The 20,199-nt window shown below is 28.8% G+C and overlaps 2 protein-coding genes across 2 annotated transcripts in view; both read left to right on the plus strand.

The window, feature by feature from the left end:
- Positions 1-8,998, plus strand: part of LOC100166058 — a 15,046-nt gene extending 6,048 nt beyond the window's left edge. The window contains exons 4-8 of the mRNA XM_029489854.1: positions 5,608-5,781; positions 5,861-6,726; positions 7,122-7,244; positions 7,334-7,456; positions 8,724-8,998. Coding sequence (XP_029345714.1) covers positions 5,608-5,781; positions 5,861-6,726; positions 7,122-7,244; positions 7,334-7,456; positions 8,724-8,825 — 1,388 coding nt within the window. The 3' untranslated portion in view covers positions 8,826-8,998. The remainder of the gene's footprint in view (positions 1-5,607; positions 5,782-5,860; positions 6,727-7,121; positions 7,245-7,333; positions 7,457-8,723) is intronic.
- A 4,461-nt stretch (positions 8,999-13,459) lies between these two features.
- On the plus strand, positions 13,460-15,334 carry LOC103308054 (general transcription factor II-I repeat domain-containing protein 2B-like). Its single transcript, XM_008180713.1, has 4 exons — positions 13,460-13,606; positions 13,757-13,818; positions 14,014-14,502; positions 14,614-15,334. The coding sequence occupies exons 1-4, from the start codon at positions 13,460-13,462 to the stop codon at positions 15,332-15,334; spliced, it is 1,419 nt and encodes a 472-aa protein (XP_008178935.1).
- The last annotated feature ends 4,865 nt before the right edge of the window (positions 15,335-20,199 follow it).

A 20,199-nucleotide genomic window follows, 5' to 3' on the forward strand; every position in this document is an offset into this window, starting at 1 on the left:
TATTTATATATTTTATAACAATTTAAGCTACAAAATTAAAATGTTAAACACTATAAATTATATTTGGAGGGCCGCAGCAAAAAGTTCTGAGGGCCGCAGGTTGCGGTGCCTGTTTTAGACGACTTTTGAAACTCACTTGATACAGTAGACAGCGATAGTTCTCGTTTGAATTGTATCTTAAAGAAAGAAGTTATAGAATTTTGATTTTTTTTGTGACATTTCAATTAATATTTAATTCAATTTCTTTAATTTATATCTGAAATAATTATAATACAAAAATGTATTTTCTGGGTCATAATAGTTTTAGAATTAAAAATGCATAATGGATGATTATTCTAAGTTTAACGCCCATGTGAATATGTGATCCTAGTCTTAATACTTAAATAATAATAAATCAATGAGAAAAAATTGCTTAAAAATATTACAATTCTATATAATTCAGATAAAGAATATTATATAATATGCCTATTATTAGTTTAAAAAATACTTAATTATAATATTTTAATTTTAATGAATATTAATTTACGAATTATGTGCACTTGTGAAAAATAAATATTATAAATAATATAGGTACTCACCAATGATAATAATATGATAATATTACTATTTCACTGTATATTTTATCTGCGTTGTTTCTTCGACGACTGTACGGGCCGGTGGGCGTAGACCGTTTGGGCGAATCGACCCAAATTATAGTCCGTTTGGGCGAATAAATGAATACCATTTGGGCAAGGATTTATTCAACTAAAGCTACCGGTTGGGCGAATAGATTTATACCGTTTGGGCGAGGGCTTATTCAACTTAAGGTATAGGTAGTTATATTATTATTATAGTGATATAAAGTAAAAAAATAATAATTAAAACAACACGTCACATAGGTAATATTATAATACAATTTAAATATGTTTATAAAGTAAAAAATGTATATATTCTATAATAAAGTAAAAAAAATATTCATATATTGCCATATTGGTATAGATAGTTATATTATTATCATTAAAAAAGTAATCTAGAGTAAAAAGATAATTTTTAAAACAACACGTCACATAGTTATTATTATAATATTTTTAAATTGGTTTATAAGTAAATTAATTGTATACCATTTTAATGTTTAATACAATTTATAGTAATCTATTGGCCAGGTATTTTAAACCTAATTTTATGCATTGTAAATTGTAATTAGTCAGTATCTACTCTCATATATTTATTCCATGTTTCTTGCACGAACTCTTTTTTTCTGTGATTTCTTTTCGTTGTACTTTAGGGACATTTTTGGAAATGGAATTGATTTTAATTCTATTTTCAGCTTGGATTTATAATAGTACTGCGATGAATTGATGAATATGAGGATTGTTGTATAAAACTGACTATTATAGTGGGAATGGAATGATTCTGGTCAATTTGTGGTTCTGGGACGGTAAAATATTGGTGATGACGCTCACAAATGAGGAGGGAATTCTAAGTTTTCGTCTATGTATGTGTTCAAGAAATAATCGGAAAAATGTACACATTCATTCTCGGCTGATATAATTGGTACTTTTAACAACTTTTACGACGTACCACATCAAAGTTTATTACATAACACATAACACTTCACTTAGGACACTGTAGCGTTATTACCGAGGTTATTACTTATTATTTAGGTATACAACTTCTTACTGCATGTCTGAATCGTACCTAATCATGTTTTTCAATTTTAGCGATTAATAATGATTAGCAACGACATTATCCGTATTTAGGTTTTTACCTAGAGCAGGTAAAATTAATTCTACTCGCCCAAACGGACTATTCATTTATAGGTAAAAATTATTACCTTCGCCCAAACGACCATTGCTCGGGCCGGGTATGAACAGAAATAGTCCGTGCGCCCGGTCACCAGAATTCTTCGTGCGCGCTCTGTACCTACACACCTACCGACCTGTGTTGTATGTGTGTATTTATGTATAGCACTCAACAGGACGTGGACAGGTTCGCCGAGCAAATCCTGTGAGTGCTAGAGTGTGGGTGGGTGTGTAAATGTGTGTATGTTTGTGGTGTGTGTGTGCTTAAAACTAATGAACAACTGGGTAACCTTAAGTATTCAATAACGGGAGCCGGGAGGTTTAGGTACTAAGTTGCTGTTTTAATAATTATTTTGATAATACACAATAATACAATAATGTATGAAATATAATAATGAATGACCCTTCCAGCCTTACAGAATAATAATAGTATATAATACAAATAATAATGAACAACTCACAATTTGTCGGAGAACCACTGGCCAGCTGGACAACCTGTGCCTGTATAATAATTTTATAATTGACACACAACGACAATATAAGTTAACAAAAAAAATAATAATAAATATAACTCGCTGGCTATCCGATCCACACAATAAATAACGAGATAAATAATTTAAATAATCCGACGATTAGCGACATGGTATATATTAATAATTATCAACAAAATAATAAAAATTTGCAAGCGGCTATTCGAGGCGGCGCTAACAATATATTATATATTTATATAATATTATAAAAAACAATGATGATGTCCGGCTATTCGAGCCGAATCATAATATATAAAAACAATGACAATAATTATTAGAATTAGAGCGAATACATAGGCAGATACGTGTCGACTGTGTGCGACGAACGAACGAACTGATTATTGCACCGCGGTGACTTTTGCCGGCCGATGCCTGGAGGCGGCCTTATCTACCTATTGGCTATTATATAAACAATCATAAAATAAATAATAATTATAACGACCGTGTGCGTTTGTGTGTGTGTGAGCGCCGTCGGCTGTATTATCTTGTTGCGCTACCCGTCCTCAACAACGACGATTTAATGAAAAATGATTCAAATTCAATTGATAAGTAAAAATATGTTTTATAATAAATGTACATGGACATTTAAGATCAAACGTATTAATATATTTTAAAAAAAAAACATCATTGTAATATATTAGTATCTAAATATACACAAATTCCCGCTGGAAAAACAAGTAGGTAACACAGACACATGAAGGCACGGAGCCACAAGATAAAAATATAAATTGCATGTATACAATAATAGGATAATAATAACGTAATATTATTTGAACATATTAATATACATTAGTACCTATATAGCTATCATCGTCGGTCGCAATCAGTGGCGTATATAGGGGGGAGGCCCCCTAGGCCAGGGCCCATAGTGAAATTGCAGGTTCAATCAAACCATTGCTTGTATATTTACACTGTTTACAGTTTTTCACCATGATTAAGTTAGCCGGTTGATTAAAATCGTTTTTGAGGTTTAGGTCAACAAGGAAATGTTATATTGTCAGTACTTGCTTTGATGACTTATTATTGACTTTAATGTTAAATTCATAGTAAGATAACATCAAAATGTATAAATGACACTGTCATTATTTTAAAAACAATTAATTTTACATAGTAATTATAAAATTGAATTGCGCAATTTTATTTGTACTGTATATAATGTCATAATTATAACCACCTAGCTCCCTAAAAAGTGTATAATTATAATGGCCATGTTGGTCGTGCTATGCTTGTCTAGTGATAACTGATAAATCGGCCCATAGTGAATATAATTCGTATGTACGCCACTGGTCGCAATAATTTAATAATTATTACTATAATATATTTTGTTTGTTTCATTCGATACGAGTGATGTTATAAGATGAACAGTTTTATAAATAATTAAAATTATTATAGGATAATAAGTACATTATTAAAAACTAAATTTATTTTCTTTCCTAATTAATTTAGGACTTTATATAATATTAAAATAGTTCATAACGAACCACATATTTTTGTTTGTCAAATTCGATACGCCGTGGACACCTCCCCCCCCCCCAAAAAAAAAAATACGCCACTGATGGTGGGAGAAAATTCGGTCGGCAGACGTCGCATACGTCAGTATCGATGCGCGGTTTACGTATGGACTCTCGTGGGCCGGAGTATTCACCATACAAGCTTATAATGTAGTAGCTCTATCCGTAGGTCAATTCGATCTAAGTTTATTCTGTATACGATAACTGTTATCTGTCGTTATAATGTATTATATTATGTCCAATCCATGTTTTTATTATCTATGCACCGTCCTCAGCTTGCATACCTATAGTATTGTTGTTGTTCACTTCGAATCGGTACCGAGATAAAGAGTTATTAATTATTATTTTTTACCTTTTATTTATCATGATACATCATGCGGTTACATTTATCATGCACATATTATATTGATAATTAGAGCCCGGATTTATATGCATTTAAAAAGTGTCAAATATGATGCAAATATGCAAGGAAAAAGTGGCTCAATATGCAATTATATGCCATATGTTAAACATTATAAAATGTTATTTTTTTTCTAAAAAAAACACATTTTTACACCAAGGAAAGTAGTTCCTACTAGATATTCTATCATAAACAAAAGAATATTTAAATAGTTAAACATTTAATACTTTAAAAATCAAAATGCAATATTTTATAATCTTCATTTTTTCATATTTTAAATTGTTTAAAATACAATGTTTACAACACACAGAAAACTTAAAAAAAAAATAACATAAAAAAAAAATAAAATCATCTATAAATAATATTATTCGTTATAAAAAAAAATTGTAAAATTGAGTTACTGCCTTATTCGTTACGAACATCGAAGTAACAACATATTATGTCGAAATGCAGGTATATGTGAATTATTGTTGTTAATATAATATTATCCATACGTGCTCCGATCTCATGCAGTGTTGCAAAAATGACAATTTTTTAAGAATATTCTTGTAAAAGACCCTGTCAACGATTTTTTAAAATAACTAAAATATTAATATTTTAAATAAAATAGGCAATTTATTAAAAACCCATTAAATATGCATATTATATATGCATTTATGAACCAATATGCAATATGCAATAATCCTCTAAATATGCAAAATATGCAATATAAAATTTGGTGTTTAAATTCAGTGTGAGATGAACTGTGGACATTTTAGAACCCCTTAGACGTGCATACACTTAGTAAAAACATACAAATGCATATAAATCCGAGCTCTATTGATAATAAACTAGATTGCTAACTACTATGTATAGTCAAGCATATGTGTGTACATGATAAGTACTCGATACCTATTACTTAATTAGCAGTAAAAAAATGTAATACAAAGTTCCTCGAATGTTTTTGTTAGTGGATTAAAAAAGTTGAGCATAAATCCACGGTCATTTTTACAAGCGTCTAAAGTTCAATTTGTTTACAACATTATTTATTCGCTCCATTTCTCACGAAGCGATTTTCTTATTTTGTTGTGATTCAAAAAAGAATAACTGAAGATATATGAAATTTATGGCATATGTTTATTTTATCATTTTATATAATTGATAAAATTTTCAAAATATGTTGACTCGTTTTGAGCTGTTTACTGATATTTTCAATTTATACAATATTTATTGATTTTTAGGGGGCATGAATTTCAGCAAAATTGTATGAAAAAAAAAACGAAATATTTTCTTGTTATTTTAATTAGTCATCATTTTTACATATAAAATTCATTAATTATTTTCTAAAATATTATATTACCTATAATTGTATTATATTAAAACATATTTTTATAATTAAATTACAGTGGTAGTTATTAACATCGAAGATGAACAAGATTCTGAAATGAATGCTATGGCTCGTAAATTGAAAGAAAAATATAAACAAAATGCAACAGCTGCAGCAAAACAAAATGCTACTAATAAAACAAGCAATCAAGAAATTATGACCAACGATTGTGTATATATTGAGAGTATAAAAGGTAAGCAATTAGGAAATAATTCACGTTTTAGAATGTCCTATGAAAACACTAAATTATGTGTTTTTTTATAAATATATAGGTAGATTTGCTTGGTGGTTAATTGGACAATATTACATACCCTATATTTTACGAGTAATTAATGGAAAACATTTGAAGTTTGTATCAGTACGCATAGCTGAAACTCAGCTATTCGTCCAATATATAAATTATTTACATGCAGATAAGATGTATAAATGCACATCTATAAAAAGTTATTTCATCTCAGAATATGAAGCCAAGCTATTAAATGAGATCAACAAAAACTATACTGACTGTAAATACGGGACAGAAATGTTTGTCACGGGAAAAGATTTAATCGTCACTTTAGAGGATGTGCATGAATATTATACATTCGTGGGCGTATGTTATAAAAAAATAATGAACAATATTACTCCAGGTCGTAAGGCGAAATTCGGATTTATACGTATTAACTCTGATTCAGCTGTAGCCGAAGCTGTACCCGCAATTGTACCATATTGTACTATAGATGGTAACAAATTTGTTCCAATATTTTACTTTGAGGGCGAAACTGAACGTTTAATGCCTCTGGCTGTAAAATTAGGAAATTGGAACTTGGCCTATGTCAAGTTCTGTTGCTATGTTGTTCAGGTTCTCAAAAATGAGTTTCTTGATAGTGTCTCTTGGGAAATGGTCAGTCTTGATCATATCAAGACATTTTATTCGCCAGAAACAAATTTTGAAGAATTTTGGCCAAATTTGGTTAATAAACAAGCCAAAATGTATAAGCCGTCTAACCGTGTCAATCCACTTGGTGTCTGGTTTAGAGCACCCCCTGACGTATTACCAGCTGAAAATACTAATACTTGTACTTTAAGAGAAGTAGCACCACCAGTACCACATAGAAATCCAGAGAACAATCAAAACGGATGGCCTGCAAACCAAATGGTATGAATTATGTACTTGGTATATTAAATTGATTTATATTTTGGGTTCTCTAAAAAAATGTTTGCTTGTGCTTTCACAATTTATTCTAATTTATCATTTCTTTTATGTTCATAATTATTCTTAGTACATATAACTATTATATATTAATAAATACTGGATCTATAGTGTCTATCAATTAATAATTATATATTTCGTTCCTAACACAATAATATATAAACGGGGAAAATTGTTTAACGGCTCTTTAGTTTTTTATGTGAAATTTTGATTTTATTTATTTCATTTAATTATACTTCACAAAGGTGGTGGTGTCATGCATACATTTCAATAAACCATTTTTTTTTCTCTATGATAATATGTCAGCCTGTACTCTCAATAAATAAATAATGTGTTTATAGGTTAATTCATATACAATTCAGCCTCAGCCCCAAACTCAGCCTGAGACTCAGTCGCCATCAACAGCTCGTTACTACCTTGTTGCAAGAAGAAATCGAAGTATTGCTCCCCAGAGCAATAATACGGTACTTATTTTTAACTTTCTTAACCAATTTTTTTACTCTATGATAATATGTCAGCCTGTATTCTCAATAAATAAATAATGTTTTCATAGGGTTATTCATATACCATTCAGCCACAGCCCCAGACTCAGCATGAGAATCAGTCGCCATCAATACTTCAGAACTACCTTCTTGCAAGAAGAAATCGAAGTATTGCTCCCCAGTACATTAATACGGTACTTATTTTTAAATTTCTTATACATACATTTCTATAATTACTGTTGATAGAATAATTTTGTATTAAGATATATTTTTGTACATTATATGATTTTAAATTGCTATTTGATATAAAAAAAATGAATATTTGTTTAATTATTAATTGGAATATGTATAGTTTAATATTTTATAAACATGTAAAGTAAAATAGGTATATACACTGCACATTATGATAAAAGTTGAATAGAATCGTTAATTAAAATGTAGGAAATTATAAAAAACACAGTCACTGTTTTCTTTATGATCCACATACTAATTTCAAAAAATAGATTACTTTTTAAACTGAGGTAAGTTAATGATTTTTTTTCATATTGACTTAACTTATCAAGATAACTTTATGAATTGTTAACTTCTAACTCATCGATTTTGTGTTCTCTTAACATAAGTTCAATGTTGAGCAAGTTAAATAAATTAAATAAAATTGCCTTTGGTTAAAAGTTAAAAGTTTACACAGAAAAAAAATAGCTCAAAAAGTTAGATATAAGTTTAGATAGGAAATAAAATTAACTTAACTAAGTAGACAAAAATGTCAGGTACAATATTTTTAATTCATAAAGAGGTCTAATATTTTGATTTACATAAACATTTACCAAAACGTTTAACTCTGTTCAAACATCAAGTTATAATGATATATTAATATATTATTATAAAATAAATGATAAAATAGAAAGAGTGCCAATGAAATAATGTCTGTTGGTTACGTATGATATGAAAATAAAATTAACTTTGCTGCGCAGGATAATTGAATCGCTAGGGGATAGGTTCATTTTTTATCTTTTCAGGAGAGACAAAAAACGAAATCATAACATGACCCTTTTCTGCAGTAGATTGAAATTTCCAAATTTAGCGTTTGGATAGTCGGATTTGATTCGTTTCTGCAGTAAACTACCTATGTATTTACGCGAGCTTAATAAAAAATGATAACAAAATGGAAATTGATAAAAATTGACTTATCCCCATTCTGCAGTTAGCGATTCAATTATACTTGACTATAAAAAGTGAAGTTACAACAATAGAAATTTGAACTTAATATAAGTTAAAAACAAAAAATTTCTTTTTAACTTAATTTTAACTCTTTGACAAGTTAATGCCAACCTTTGATTAACTTAAGTTGAGTTATTTATTTTTATAAAATTGCACACCGTTGCTATTAATATTATTTGTGGGTTATATAATAAATATTAGTAAATCAACAGTTTTTTATATTAACTTTTATTGAATTTTCAGGGTTCAATGTCGCAAAGTAGTGGTTTGCGAGTCGTTGCTGGTCAGGTTGTTCGACTAATGCCTTTAGTCAGTTTAGCCGAACATACCAATACGGCGCCATAATAACGGCGAATAATGTTGGGCCAATCGAAATTGCTCCACCCAATGAAATAATTGACTTGACAGGTCTTGATTGATCTTGATAAGTATCTTTATTTTTAAAAACAAGTATATTATATTTATTCACAAAAATAGCATGTGCATCACTTCAGCCAATTTTGTATAACATTGATAGATAACTTGATAAGGTCCAATAAATAAACATAAGACACTATGGATTAAACTTTAAATTAATATATTGTTATAATTGTATCGACTATGTTTTACATAATTGTCTTGTATTTAAATGTAACTGACCATTATATTACATATTAGTTTCTGTAGGCTGATGATTTAAATTTGTGTAATTTTTCTTTCAAATAAATGTGAGTACTGTATTTATACTTGGTACCTACTTCGCAATAACATTATTTTTTTTAACTTAATAATTGCGGAATAATTTTAACTCCTTACAATAATCATATCAATATTTATTGTATAATAAATATAGCAATAAATAACAGGCCCGTATGTTATTCAATTAAATGCAGATTAGTGTTAACACAAAAACTACTATTTAGACTTGGTTATCTGGTTTATAAAATACTTAATAATTATTTAAGATTCTGAGTGGAACGATGAATGTATTGATTTTACAATGATGTGTGTTTTTTTTATTTTTTTGTGTCTGTGTACACGATTAGTGATTGAAGTAATGTTTTGATTTTCAACTTCAGTATCTTGTTCGATGGGAAAGTGAATATTTTTTGTACTTTTGGGAGGTCAAAATTTAAAATTCCCAATAGTTTTCAAAAGCACCCCGAAAAACAAAATAAAGATTAAGGAAAAATGGGAATTTGTACGCAAAATCGATTTTGGCTTTTGGTGTAACTCCATAACAAATTATCGTGATTCGTAAATACATGAAATTTTCACTGAATGTTTATATTAGCCTTTTATGTACATGAAAAATTTTCAAAATATTTTAACTTTTTTGAGCTTTTTACGGATATACTCGGTTTCCAATTTTATTAGTCTTTTTTTTCATGAGTGTAAAATATAACACTTTATTTGTTGGGTAAAAAAGCTTGAAAATTTAATACAAAGCATATTAAATATTTGGGTTTGTTGTTGATGTATAAAGCGTTATATGTACCTAATGGATATTGTGATATGATTAATTTGGATTTTACTATTATAGGTATCTATTATATAGGTCAATCATTATACAGTATCAATTTTTTAATACCATAGATAAGTATATAATATGATTTATACCTAGACTGACATACAATAGAAATTCGCTAGATTAAACAGGTTTGAAATTATCCCACATTATCCCGCACCGGGATAATGAACCATGTAAATGATATGGTCCAAAAATCCCGGTGCATTATTTTTCACACCGGTTTAGTCTAACGAATTTCTACACTGTCTCCGCTCAAAATCGTTTTTCTTATACAATGATATTATATCATTGAATTCAAATTTAATGCCATCCATTATACAGTGACCCACTTGTAACCTACTGTACAACAGATTGACATCCACTTTTTTAAATTATTTATAATATTATGTGTTTAATACTTATGGCCGTTTGTATTTAATAAATGGATAATATACCTATAATATATATATATATATATTTACTAGCTGACACGGCAAACGTTGTTTTGCCATATAAATTAATTCTAATGAATATTTTGGTAGTCAAATAAAAAAAAAACTAATTTATAGTGATTTTGTGTTAAAGTGTTATATTGGTATATAAGCCTTATATATTTTAAAGCCTTGTAAATGGGGTGGTGGCATGTTTGACAAATCCAAAGAGTTCATAAATTCTGCTGGACAATTTAAAGTTTAATTGGTATCACAAATTGTATCGATAGATTTGTATGACACTAAGTCTCCTGGCAACAACTGTTGGATTTTGAAATACAAATCTTTGACATCCACATTTTTTACTGCTAAAATTGCTCTTTCTGCCATCCACTCATGGTTCAAGTATTTTGTGTGTATATCGGGAAATATCTGGTCAATGAGATCATTTTACGAATTAATGATTGTGCAGAAATCGTTTGGCAATTTTATGCATCCAGTATTTCGATGTAAAGCTACTTTTCCATCGCCGATATCTAACAGTTGTTTTGAGAATGTTTCAGCGGATGGATCTTGAAGCATTTGAACGTGCATATATTTGCTTTCAGAAATAAATAGATAGTAAATAAATAATTATAAAATAATAAATAAAATAAATATTATTCTCAAATCCTATAACCAAAAGCAACCATTAATCAACAAAAATGTCTATCGTAAATCTCGAAATTCCTGTTTGAGCACCTCCCGGGGGTGATCAATTCCCTTTTTAAATTAGCTTAAAACGTATTCTCAGACCCTGGGCCGGATCTAGGGGGGGGAAGTTGGGGATTTATTCCGGGGCATATAATTTTCATGGGCGTATTTTTAAGGTTTTAAATTTGTAAATTGAAAATTGAAAATGGACTTTAAAACAAAAGTAGGTACAAAATAATATTTTACAGGAAATGTGTAATATTGGGTATGCGAATAAAATACATAATAAAATTATTTTATTTTTAATGGAGATAAGTAATAACTAATAACATTGATTTAAGCTTTTTAAAGATTAAAAAGGACAAATATGAAATAGGTACGCAGTGCCGCGGAAATAGGTACCCATCCGCAACTGTCTGCGGGAGTGTACACGCTTTAGTGCATCTTAGATTAATGTACTCTCCGATTAGTGACATAAAGAATGGTAAATTACATCGTTTTCTTGCATATAATATATTATGTAGATAGTTATTTAAAATTTTATCTTAAAAATGACACTATTAATTGAAATTCATTGTTATGTATTTTTAAATTAACAAATATATATTTTTTCAAATATGTACTGCATACAATTATGTACTAATATACAATGTTACCTAGGTACTACTGATTTAATTGTTTTCAGATTATTTATTTAATTATATTATGTTCGTGGGTTTAAATATTATACAGAACTTTTAATACTGAAATTTTTTTTATAGATATCACCATGGCCACTAGATAAATTAAAAATAACACAAAATGGAATGTAATTTGTTATTTGTGTTTGCTTTTTAAATACAAATATACAACTATTAATTTTCTTGATAAACTTGATAGTACGAAAGTACAACATAATTGAATAATTAAAACAAAAATACTATCCTATTGATATGTAGCCCAAGTCAGATTGAAAATTGTTTACATATCATATTAAAATAATTTAAAAGGAAATTTATTTTCTCTTGGGTTAGTTTTTTTACCTAATTTATTCTTATAGTTCAAGATATCAAATAGACAACTGGTTTCTTATTATTTTGGAAATTTGTAAATATTTTAGTATACATATAACCCATAAGTTAAAATCCATGATAAAGTAAATTTCTTTATCACGTTATAATCATTATATTACAATTTTCATTATCACATTTTTGTTTCATTATATTTTTTTCCGTTCCTAGGTACATATTAAGTTTTGATTGTAATAAATATTATAAATGAAAAATGTATAATATTGTTATGATGTAAATTAAATATAGTTCTTTTACATAAAGCTTTTTACATTAAAAGTAAGCAATGGATACCTAATTTAGATTTGTTAATAAACAATTCATACATGTTATTATTATCAATATTATTTATTCTAAACCTAAAACTTAGAAATATTGACAACAGATTTTAGCTTTAAATATACCTTAAAGAAGTGCTTCTAGAACTATTACTTGATTAGTTTAAAATTTAAAATGTTTTATTTTTAAGTTAAAATCATTTAAATTATTTGTGGTAAATAAATTATTGGTCCAGTATATTGCAAAAAGTTTTGTAAATGTTCATACACACTATACTGAGTGTGCTTGATTTTTCGTAAAAAAAAAATACTCATTCTGATAATCTCCCTGAGATGGGCGTATTTTTTTAATTTCCCCCCGGTGCTAAAAAGCTAAGATCCGGCCCTGCTCGAATCTACTAAATATACACAGAAAATTTGATAAAAATCGGTCAAGCCGTTTCAGAGGAGTTCAATAACAAACACTGTGACACGACATTTTTATATATTATTAGATATATATATTTAACACAGATCCAAAAGGCAACACTTCAAGGGAGAATAATACGTTGCATAAACGCCATACCCTACATATATTTGACTTTGATGGTGACATTAAACAATCTTATTCTGAGTGAATGTCGCTCTGCTATATGCCTATAGGTTACATGTGGGTCATTGTAATGGAGGGTATTAAACTTGAATTAAACTATATAATACCATATTGTATACCTACAAAAAACGATTCTGAGCTGAGACGGTTTGTCAATCTAGGGGTGGCCAACATGACTATGTACGCGAGCCACATGTATTAATAAAATTATATCAAGAGCCAAATTATCTAATCTGTACTTTTATACCACAAAAGTAATAAAGATAGCAAACAGCCGATAAACATATCAAATTACGAAATATGAAATTATATCGTTTTTAATATAGTCTGTAGTCTGTGTTGAATAGTCCTATTGTAAACACCTCAATTTATTTTGTAAAATATTTATAATATTTAATAATTATATTTGTAATATTTTACCGATACTTATTGCGAAAGTTAGTTACGATGTCAATTTCTAATAAAGCGGTTAAACGTAAATATGAAGAAGAAAAACGGGAATTTAAATTAGAATGGGAAGAACTATACTTTTTCATACAGAAAAACGATAAACCATTTTGTCTCATATGTCAAGTTACATTATCACAGTTTAAGGTTAGTAATTTAAAACGGCATTACGAAACCAATCACAGCACATTTAGTTGAGAATTTCCTATTGGTTCTGATTCGAGGAAAAATAAGCTATGTTCGATGAAATTAAAATTTGCTAAACAAACTAATGTTATGACAATGTTTACGAACGAGGCAGACGACTGTGTAGAAGCAAGTTTTGTAATTGCCTTTAATATTGATCAAGCAAAACGTCCGTATACGGACGGCGAGTATATAAAAAAAAATATTTTAGATGTAATTTCTGTTTTAAATCCTGAAAATCAAAAACTTTTAAAAATGGTTGAAAATGTACCAGTATCACGACATACAATAGAAAGGCGTATTTCAACAATTAGCTTTGATATTTTCACCAATTTAAAAAACAACATTGCTAATTGTTTATCTCTTAGTCTAGCTTTAGATGAATCTACCGATATCCAAGATAAACCTCAGTTAGCCATATTTGTTCGTTATGTTACGAGTGATGTAGATGTGAAAGAAGAGTTGTTAGATCTAATTTCATTGAAGGAAACTACTCGGGGTATTGACATTAAGATTGCTCTCGATGAAACTCTACAAAAAGCTGAAATTCCACTAAACAAAATTATAAGCATTTCAACTGATGGAGCTCTTAGTATGATGGGTTGTAAAAATGGATTAATAGGACTTTTAAAAAATGATACTAATTTACCAGATTTTATACCTATTCATTGTATTCTACATAGAGAACACCTAACTGCTAAATATTTTAAATATGATCATGTGATGGATGTTGTTTTAAAAATTGTAAATTACATACGTTCAAGTGCAAAAACACATCGGCAGTTTAAAAACTTTCTAGAAGACATAGAAGGTGATATTCCTAATGATGTCCCATGGTATTGTCTAGTTAGATGGTTGTCGGTCAATAACATTTTAACTAAATTTTTTCAATTAATAGAACCAATCAAAGTATTTTTAATAGAAAAAAATAAAAGTTTTCCTCAACTTTCAAATTCAAATTGGTTAAGAGATTTGGCATTTTTCACCGACATTATGCAACATTTATCAACATTAAATGTATCTCTTCAAGGTCAAAATAAATTAGTTAATGACCTAGGGCAAAAAGTATTTCAAAATCAACTAAAACTTTTCATACGAGATTTACAATCAAACAATTTTACTCACTTTTCATGTTTAGAAAAAATAGAAGCGTGCCTGATAGAATCAGAAATAAAAATTAATTGTGACGACTATGTACTTAAACTTGAATTTCTATTTACCGACTTTGAAGAACGATTTCGAGACCTAAAGGCATTAAAACCCTCATTAGGATTTTTAGAAAATCCATTTTTAGTTAATATCATTGAAAAGGAATGTCCATTATCACATCCTATCATCAGAAATAAAGCGGATCTCGAAATAGAACTCTTGGAGTTATTAGAAGATGAAGGTCTTAAGCAGTTTATAAACAATTGTCCCTCTATATTGGAATTTTGGAAGCATATTTCTATATTAAAATACCCAAATATTAAAAACTGTGCGGTAAAATTGATATCAATTTTTGGAACGACGTATTCATGTGAATCACTTTATTCAACAATGAAAATAATTAAGTCAAAATATCGTTCAAATTTGACTGATGATCATCTTACAGAATTATTAAGAACTGCTCTTACATCAATTCAACCAGATCTTAAGAAGCTTACTAAAAAACTAGACACGAAAAAAATACCACGCAAACAAAATTAGCTTAATGTTTAATTTTTTAATTTATTATTCATATTAATTCATTTTTTTTTTTTTGTTTGATTTAATCTATATTCTATGTTCTAAGCCTTAAATAAATACAATAAATGTATACAAAAAAAATTAAAATATTTTGGTTTTTGTAAATAAGACCGCGAGCCGCATACGACTGTGACGAGAGCCGCATGCGGCTCGCGAGCCGTGATTTGGCCACCCCTGTAATATATTATATCAGTTATATATAACACTTGTTTTGTAAACACGCATTCTTACCAAGGTTTCATAATTATTATAAAAATTAATAATATATTAAAATATCATTGGTATAGACTAAGCAACTTTTTTTACTAGGTACATGAATATCATAATTCATAAATGATTGAAACAAATTCAGACTTTATAGACTCATATACATCACAAACAACGACGAAAATATAGTAAATAAAAATATATATATATATATGAGTATTTGATGGATCTAGAGAGTAACGATTTGAACGTTGTACATATGAATATTAGGTCTTATAATCGAAATATAGACGAATTTCGGTGTTTAATAAACGACTCATTAAAGTGCTTAGGCATAAATATTCTTGGTGAAACTTGGAATAATACGGGGTTTACTCCCCAAAACCTAAGCGGCTTTTCGAGTTATAAAAGTGAAAATAATTTTAATCAAAACTATGGTTTCCTAATATATAGGTACACATAATAAGCATAATATATCTGTTAATCAACTTGAATTGTTGTCAGAGGCTAGCTGTATAAAATTAGACTTAAAGATAAGTAACATGCCAATTAAAATTTTAGCTGCATATCGTTCACCTCAAACTAATATAAACATTTTCTTATCTGAACTATCTACCATAATGACTTCAGGTCCTATACAAACAAATTGTATATGGATTGGAGATATAAAAATTGACATACTAGAAAAAAATACTTTTCTCATAACCGAAAACTATTTAAAATATATACTATCGCCAAACTGTTTTTCTTCTGAAATCGGTACGCATAGGTACTAGAGTGGGTTATGACACTAGTTCTTGTATTGACCACATATTTAAAGGTAGTTTAATAAACTCACAAGTAAATAACAAACACATAAATGATTATTTAAATTTAATATCATATATTGATTACAATAAGGCAGTTAGATTATTATCCTGTATTCAATGGACTGGATTATTTGAAAACTATAATACTAATACAGCAATAAATATTTTTAATATTAATATGTTAGACACAATTCATAACTGTAAGTCCCATCAAGTAGGAAAAATCATAAGATAAAACTCTGGATTACCAATGGCCTTGTGATATCAATAAAAAAAAAAGAGATAAGCTTAATATGAAAATTAAAAATGATACTGCCATTTCCAGAAAATAATTCATCTAGCAGCGGAACACTGTTCAATCCCGTCGAGTAACCCATCCCAAATTTACATATAAACTAAAATACCTATTTCTCCTCTAAAACTGATAAAAATAAAACACCAAACCAGGAGAGTATGGCAACTCTATAGACAAACTGAAGACCGGAAAAATCAAAACTACCTCACTAAAAAAGTCAAAATTTTACTCGAAGAACAGAGAATAGCATCATACCAAAATTACCTAACCTTCAGACTCAAATTTATGGTTCGCTACTAGACGTTTAATCAAATCAAACGTCTGCGCTATACCTCCATTAAAATTAGACAACGTCTACCTAAGTACAAATGCCGAAAAATGTGAACTTTTTGCTAATACTCTCGAAAATACTTTCTCGCCGAATAATATTATAGATATTGAAACAGGAACTGTGGTATATAATAAACTAGCTGAACCAGATATTCTTCCTCAAAATATACTTCCCTATACCACTCCTACCGAAATTAATGAAATAATAAAAAGATTACCAAACAAAAAATCTTCAGGACACGATCTCATCACAAATGCTTTATTAAAAAAACATTTTTGTCAACTTTCAATTTACTTTTAAAAATTGGCTATTTTCCAGCTGCATGGAAAAAAGCTTCTATTATAATGATAAAAAAACCTGGAAAAGATAACACAAACCCTAACAGTTATCGACTCATAAGTCCACTATCTTCAGTCTCCAAAATATCTGAAAAAATCGTATACACCAGACTAATAAATCATCTAAATGCAACAGAAGCCATTCCGCATCATTAATTTGGTTTTAAGCCAAAATACTCAACTACTCAACAACTCCTCCGCCTGACCGAATACATAAACAATGGTTTTGAAAAAATACTTCATACTGGTGCCGCTTTTTTAGATATTGCGCAAGCATTTGGTCGTGTCTGGCACGACGGCCTACTGTTCAAATTAAAAACATTAAATACCCACTTTGCCATATTTAATATAAATAAAATATCCTTCCTCTCTGATCGTTGTTTTTCAGTTCGCATAGACGACACCAGCTCAGTAACAAAAAAATTAACAGCCGGTGTTCCCCAAGGATCCAAAATGTCTACCCTGCTTTTTAATTTATACATCGCGGACTTCCCCACTACATCTAACACACAAGTTCCTCTATACGCTGACGATAGCGTTGTCTATTCAAACTCCAGTGACGCCCACATTGTCGCTGAAAATATACAGAGCCACTTAAACAAAATAAAGTGCTTGGCAAAAAAATGGAAAATTATTTTAAACGCCTCCAAAAGTACAGTAGTACTATTCACACTTTGTCGTCCCAAAACCCCACCCGCTCTAGTACCGAATGGTGACAACATATCGTGGTCACCAACCATAAAATATCTAGGCGTTATCCTAGATAAAAAATTAACCTGGAACCCGCACATTTCCTTGAAACTACAACCAGGTTACCAACGTCTCAAAATTCTTTACCCCTTAATCAACCGTCAAACCGCCTTAAGCTGGAATTGCTCCCTGCTTCTTTACAAACAAATTCTTAGACCTTTAATTCTTTATGCTGCCCCAATCTGGGGACACTGTGCCAAAACCCACATAAAAAAGATCCAAGTTTTCCGAGATATAATCCAAGATATTACGCACAATATCCAACACACCTTAGTTCATCAGAAACTAAGCGCTCTACACCGACTTCAATCTTCCATCAATTAAAGACTACATACAAAATCTTACGATAAATTTTTTTGACCAACTAAACAACGCCAGTAGCGTGAAACATTTCAAACTCGGCGATAAGCCTACCCTCAGGCGTCTCAAGCGTGGACGTCCTCATGATGCCCTATCTCAACTCCAATAATATTAATAAAAAATAAATATTAATAATAATATAATACTACACCTATACATTTTTAATTCATTTTATTGTATTCATTATATTCATTATATTCATCGATGTAAATGCCCAAAATTTGTTTTAAATATTTGTAATTAATTACCCCTATCAACTGTCTAAATGTTAAATATTGTTACTATTTTATCAATAAGTTAGATAACCTTGTATGTCAGGAACACTTAATAATTAATAAAAAAAATAAAAAAAATGATACTTCAAATCATAAATTGATGAACTATACAAATATTATAGAAATAAATTAACAATACTCATTCAAAATGCTAAAGAACAATATTATATCAATAAAATAGAAATATTCAAATATGTAAAGGTAATGAAAGAGAAATCTGGAAAGGACATATTATATCCGAAATCCATGACTAAATACTAGTTAAACATAGTAAATTCATACTTCGCTACAACTGGAAATAGACTAGTTGATAACAATTTTCCCAATAGTAATTTTGTAATTTTGCTTTTGAATAATACAATTAAACTGTATGATTTAAATTTGAATATAATATGTATTAATATACCTAAGTAGGTATATTACATTTTGAAAAAATAAATTAATAAAATTGTTATAGGAGATTAGCCTCATAAAATGTTTGCACCATGCATTTCATTGAATTCAAATAGAGATTAAATATAGATGAAAAAATACTAAGTATCTCAAATAGATATGTGGAATTTAACGTTAAAATTGTTGGTAAATTTACGTACAATTTGTTAAATTGGTAAGATTCCAACAGTGTCTATCTAACAGTGTTCGGAAGAGATTAATACATCAATAGAAGTTAAAACAAAAAAAATATGTAAGTGGATGTCGCTCTATTATAATATAGAGTAGGTTACAAGTGGGTCACTGTAACGTATGGTGTTAAATTTTAATTCAATGATATAATATCATGGTATAAGAAATATGATTCTAAGCGAAGACGGTCAGTCAGCCTATGATATATTGATATAACTAAATATATTTTAAGGTATTATTGGGAATAAATTAAATATATACAGGGTATATCTTATGGCATTGTACTCGCGGTTTTTTAACGATTATGGATCGATAACATAGAATTTCGTTAAAATGAAAAAAGATGTGTTACTTTTGTTTAACAGACAATTTTTTTATAACAATTTCAAAATTTTTAAACACGTAAATGTACCAATTGCAAAATCAACTTTATTTTTTAAAATGGTAGTTACTATATTTATTAATGGATTCATGAATTCAGGTAAAGCTTTTTTCTGAAAATTTTGATAGTAAAATCTTTAATTTACGTTCGGTAGTTTATTAACTATGGTCCTCTAAAATTTAGTAAAATATGCATTAATATACTTTTAATTAAAACAATTGACATAGGTTTAATTTACAAGAGGTCAATATTTTTTTCTTAAAGGGTGGCCGACCCAAATAGTTGGGCAAGAAAGCGAAGGAAAAGAAGAAGGAGATATTAAACCTACATCAATAATTTCTATTTAAAGTACTAACGCTTATTTTACCAAACATTAGAGGACCATAGTTAATAAACTAGCGAACCAAAATCGATGAAAAATTTTCAGAAAAAAAAGCTTTAAAAATAAAGTTAAT

Source organism: Acyrthosiphon pisum, chromosome A2, assembly GCF_005508785.2.
Source record: "Acyrthosiphon pisum isolate AL4f chromosome A2, pea_aphid_22Mar2018_4r6ur, whole genome shotgun sequence".
Lineage (NCBI taxonomy): Eukaryota > Metazoa > Arthropoda > Insecta > Hemiptera > Aphididae > Acyrthosiphon > Acyrthosiphon pisum.

Excerpts from the sequence above, each read along its gene's own strand:
- LOC103308054 (XM_008180713.1), top strand. The coding sequence starts at position 13,460 with ATGTCAATTTCTAATAAAGCGGTTAAACGTAAATATGAAGAAGAAAAA. Across the intron at positions 13,607-13,756 it reads TTACATTATCACAGTTTAAG|GCAGACGACTGTGTAGAAGC; the intron begins GTTAGTAATTTA and ends TTTACGAACGAG. Across the intron at positions 14,503-14,613 it reads TATTGTCTAGTTAGATGGTT|AGATTTGGCATTTTTCACCG; the intron begins GTCGGTCAATAA and ends AAATTGGTTAAG.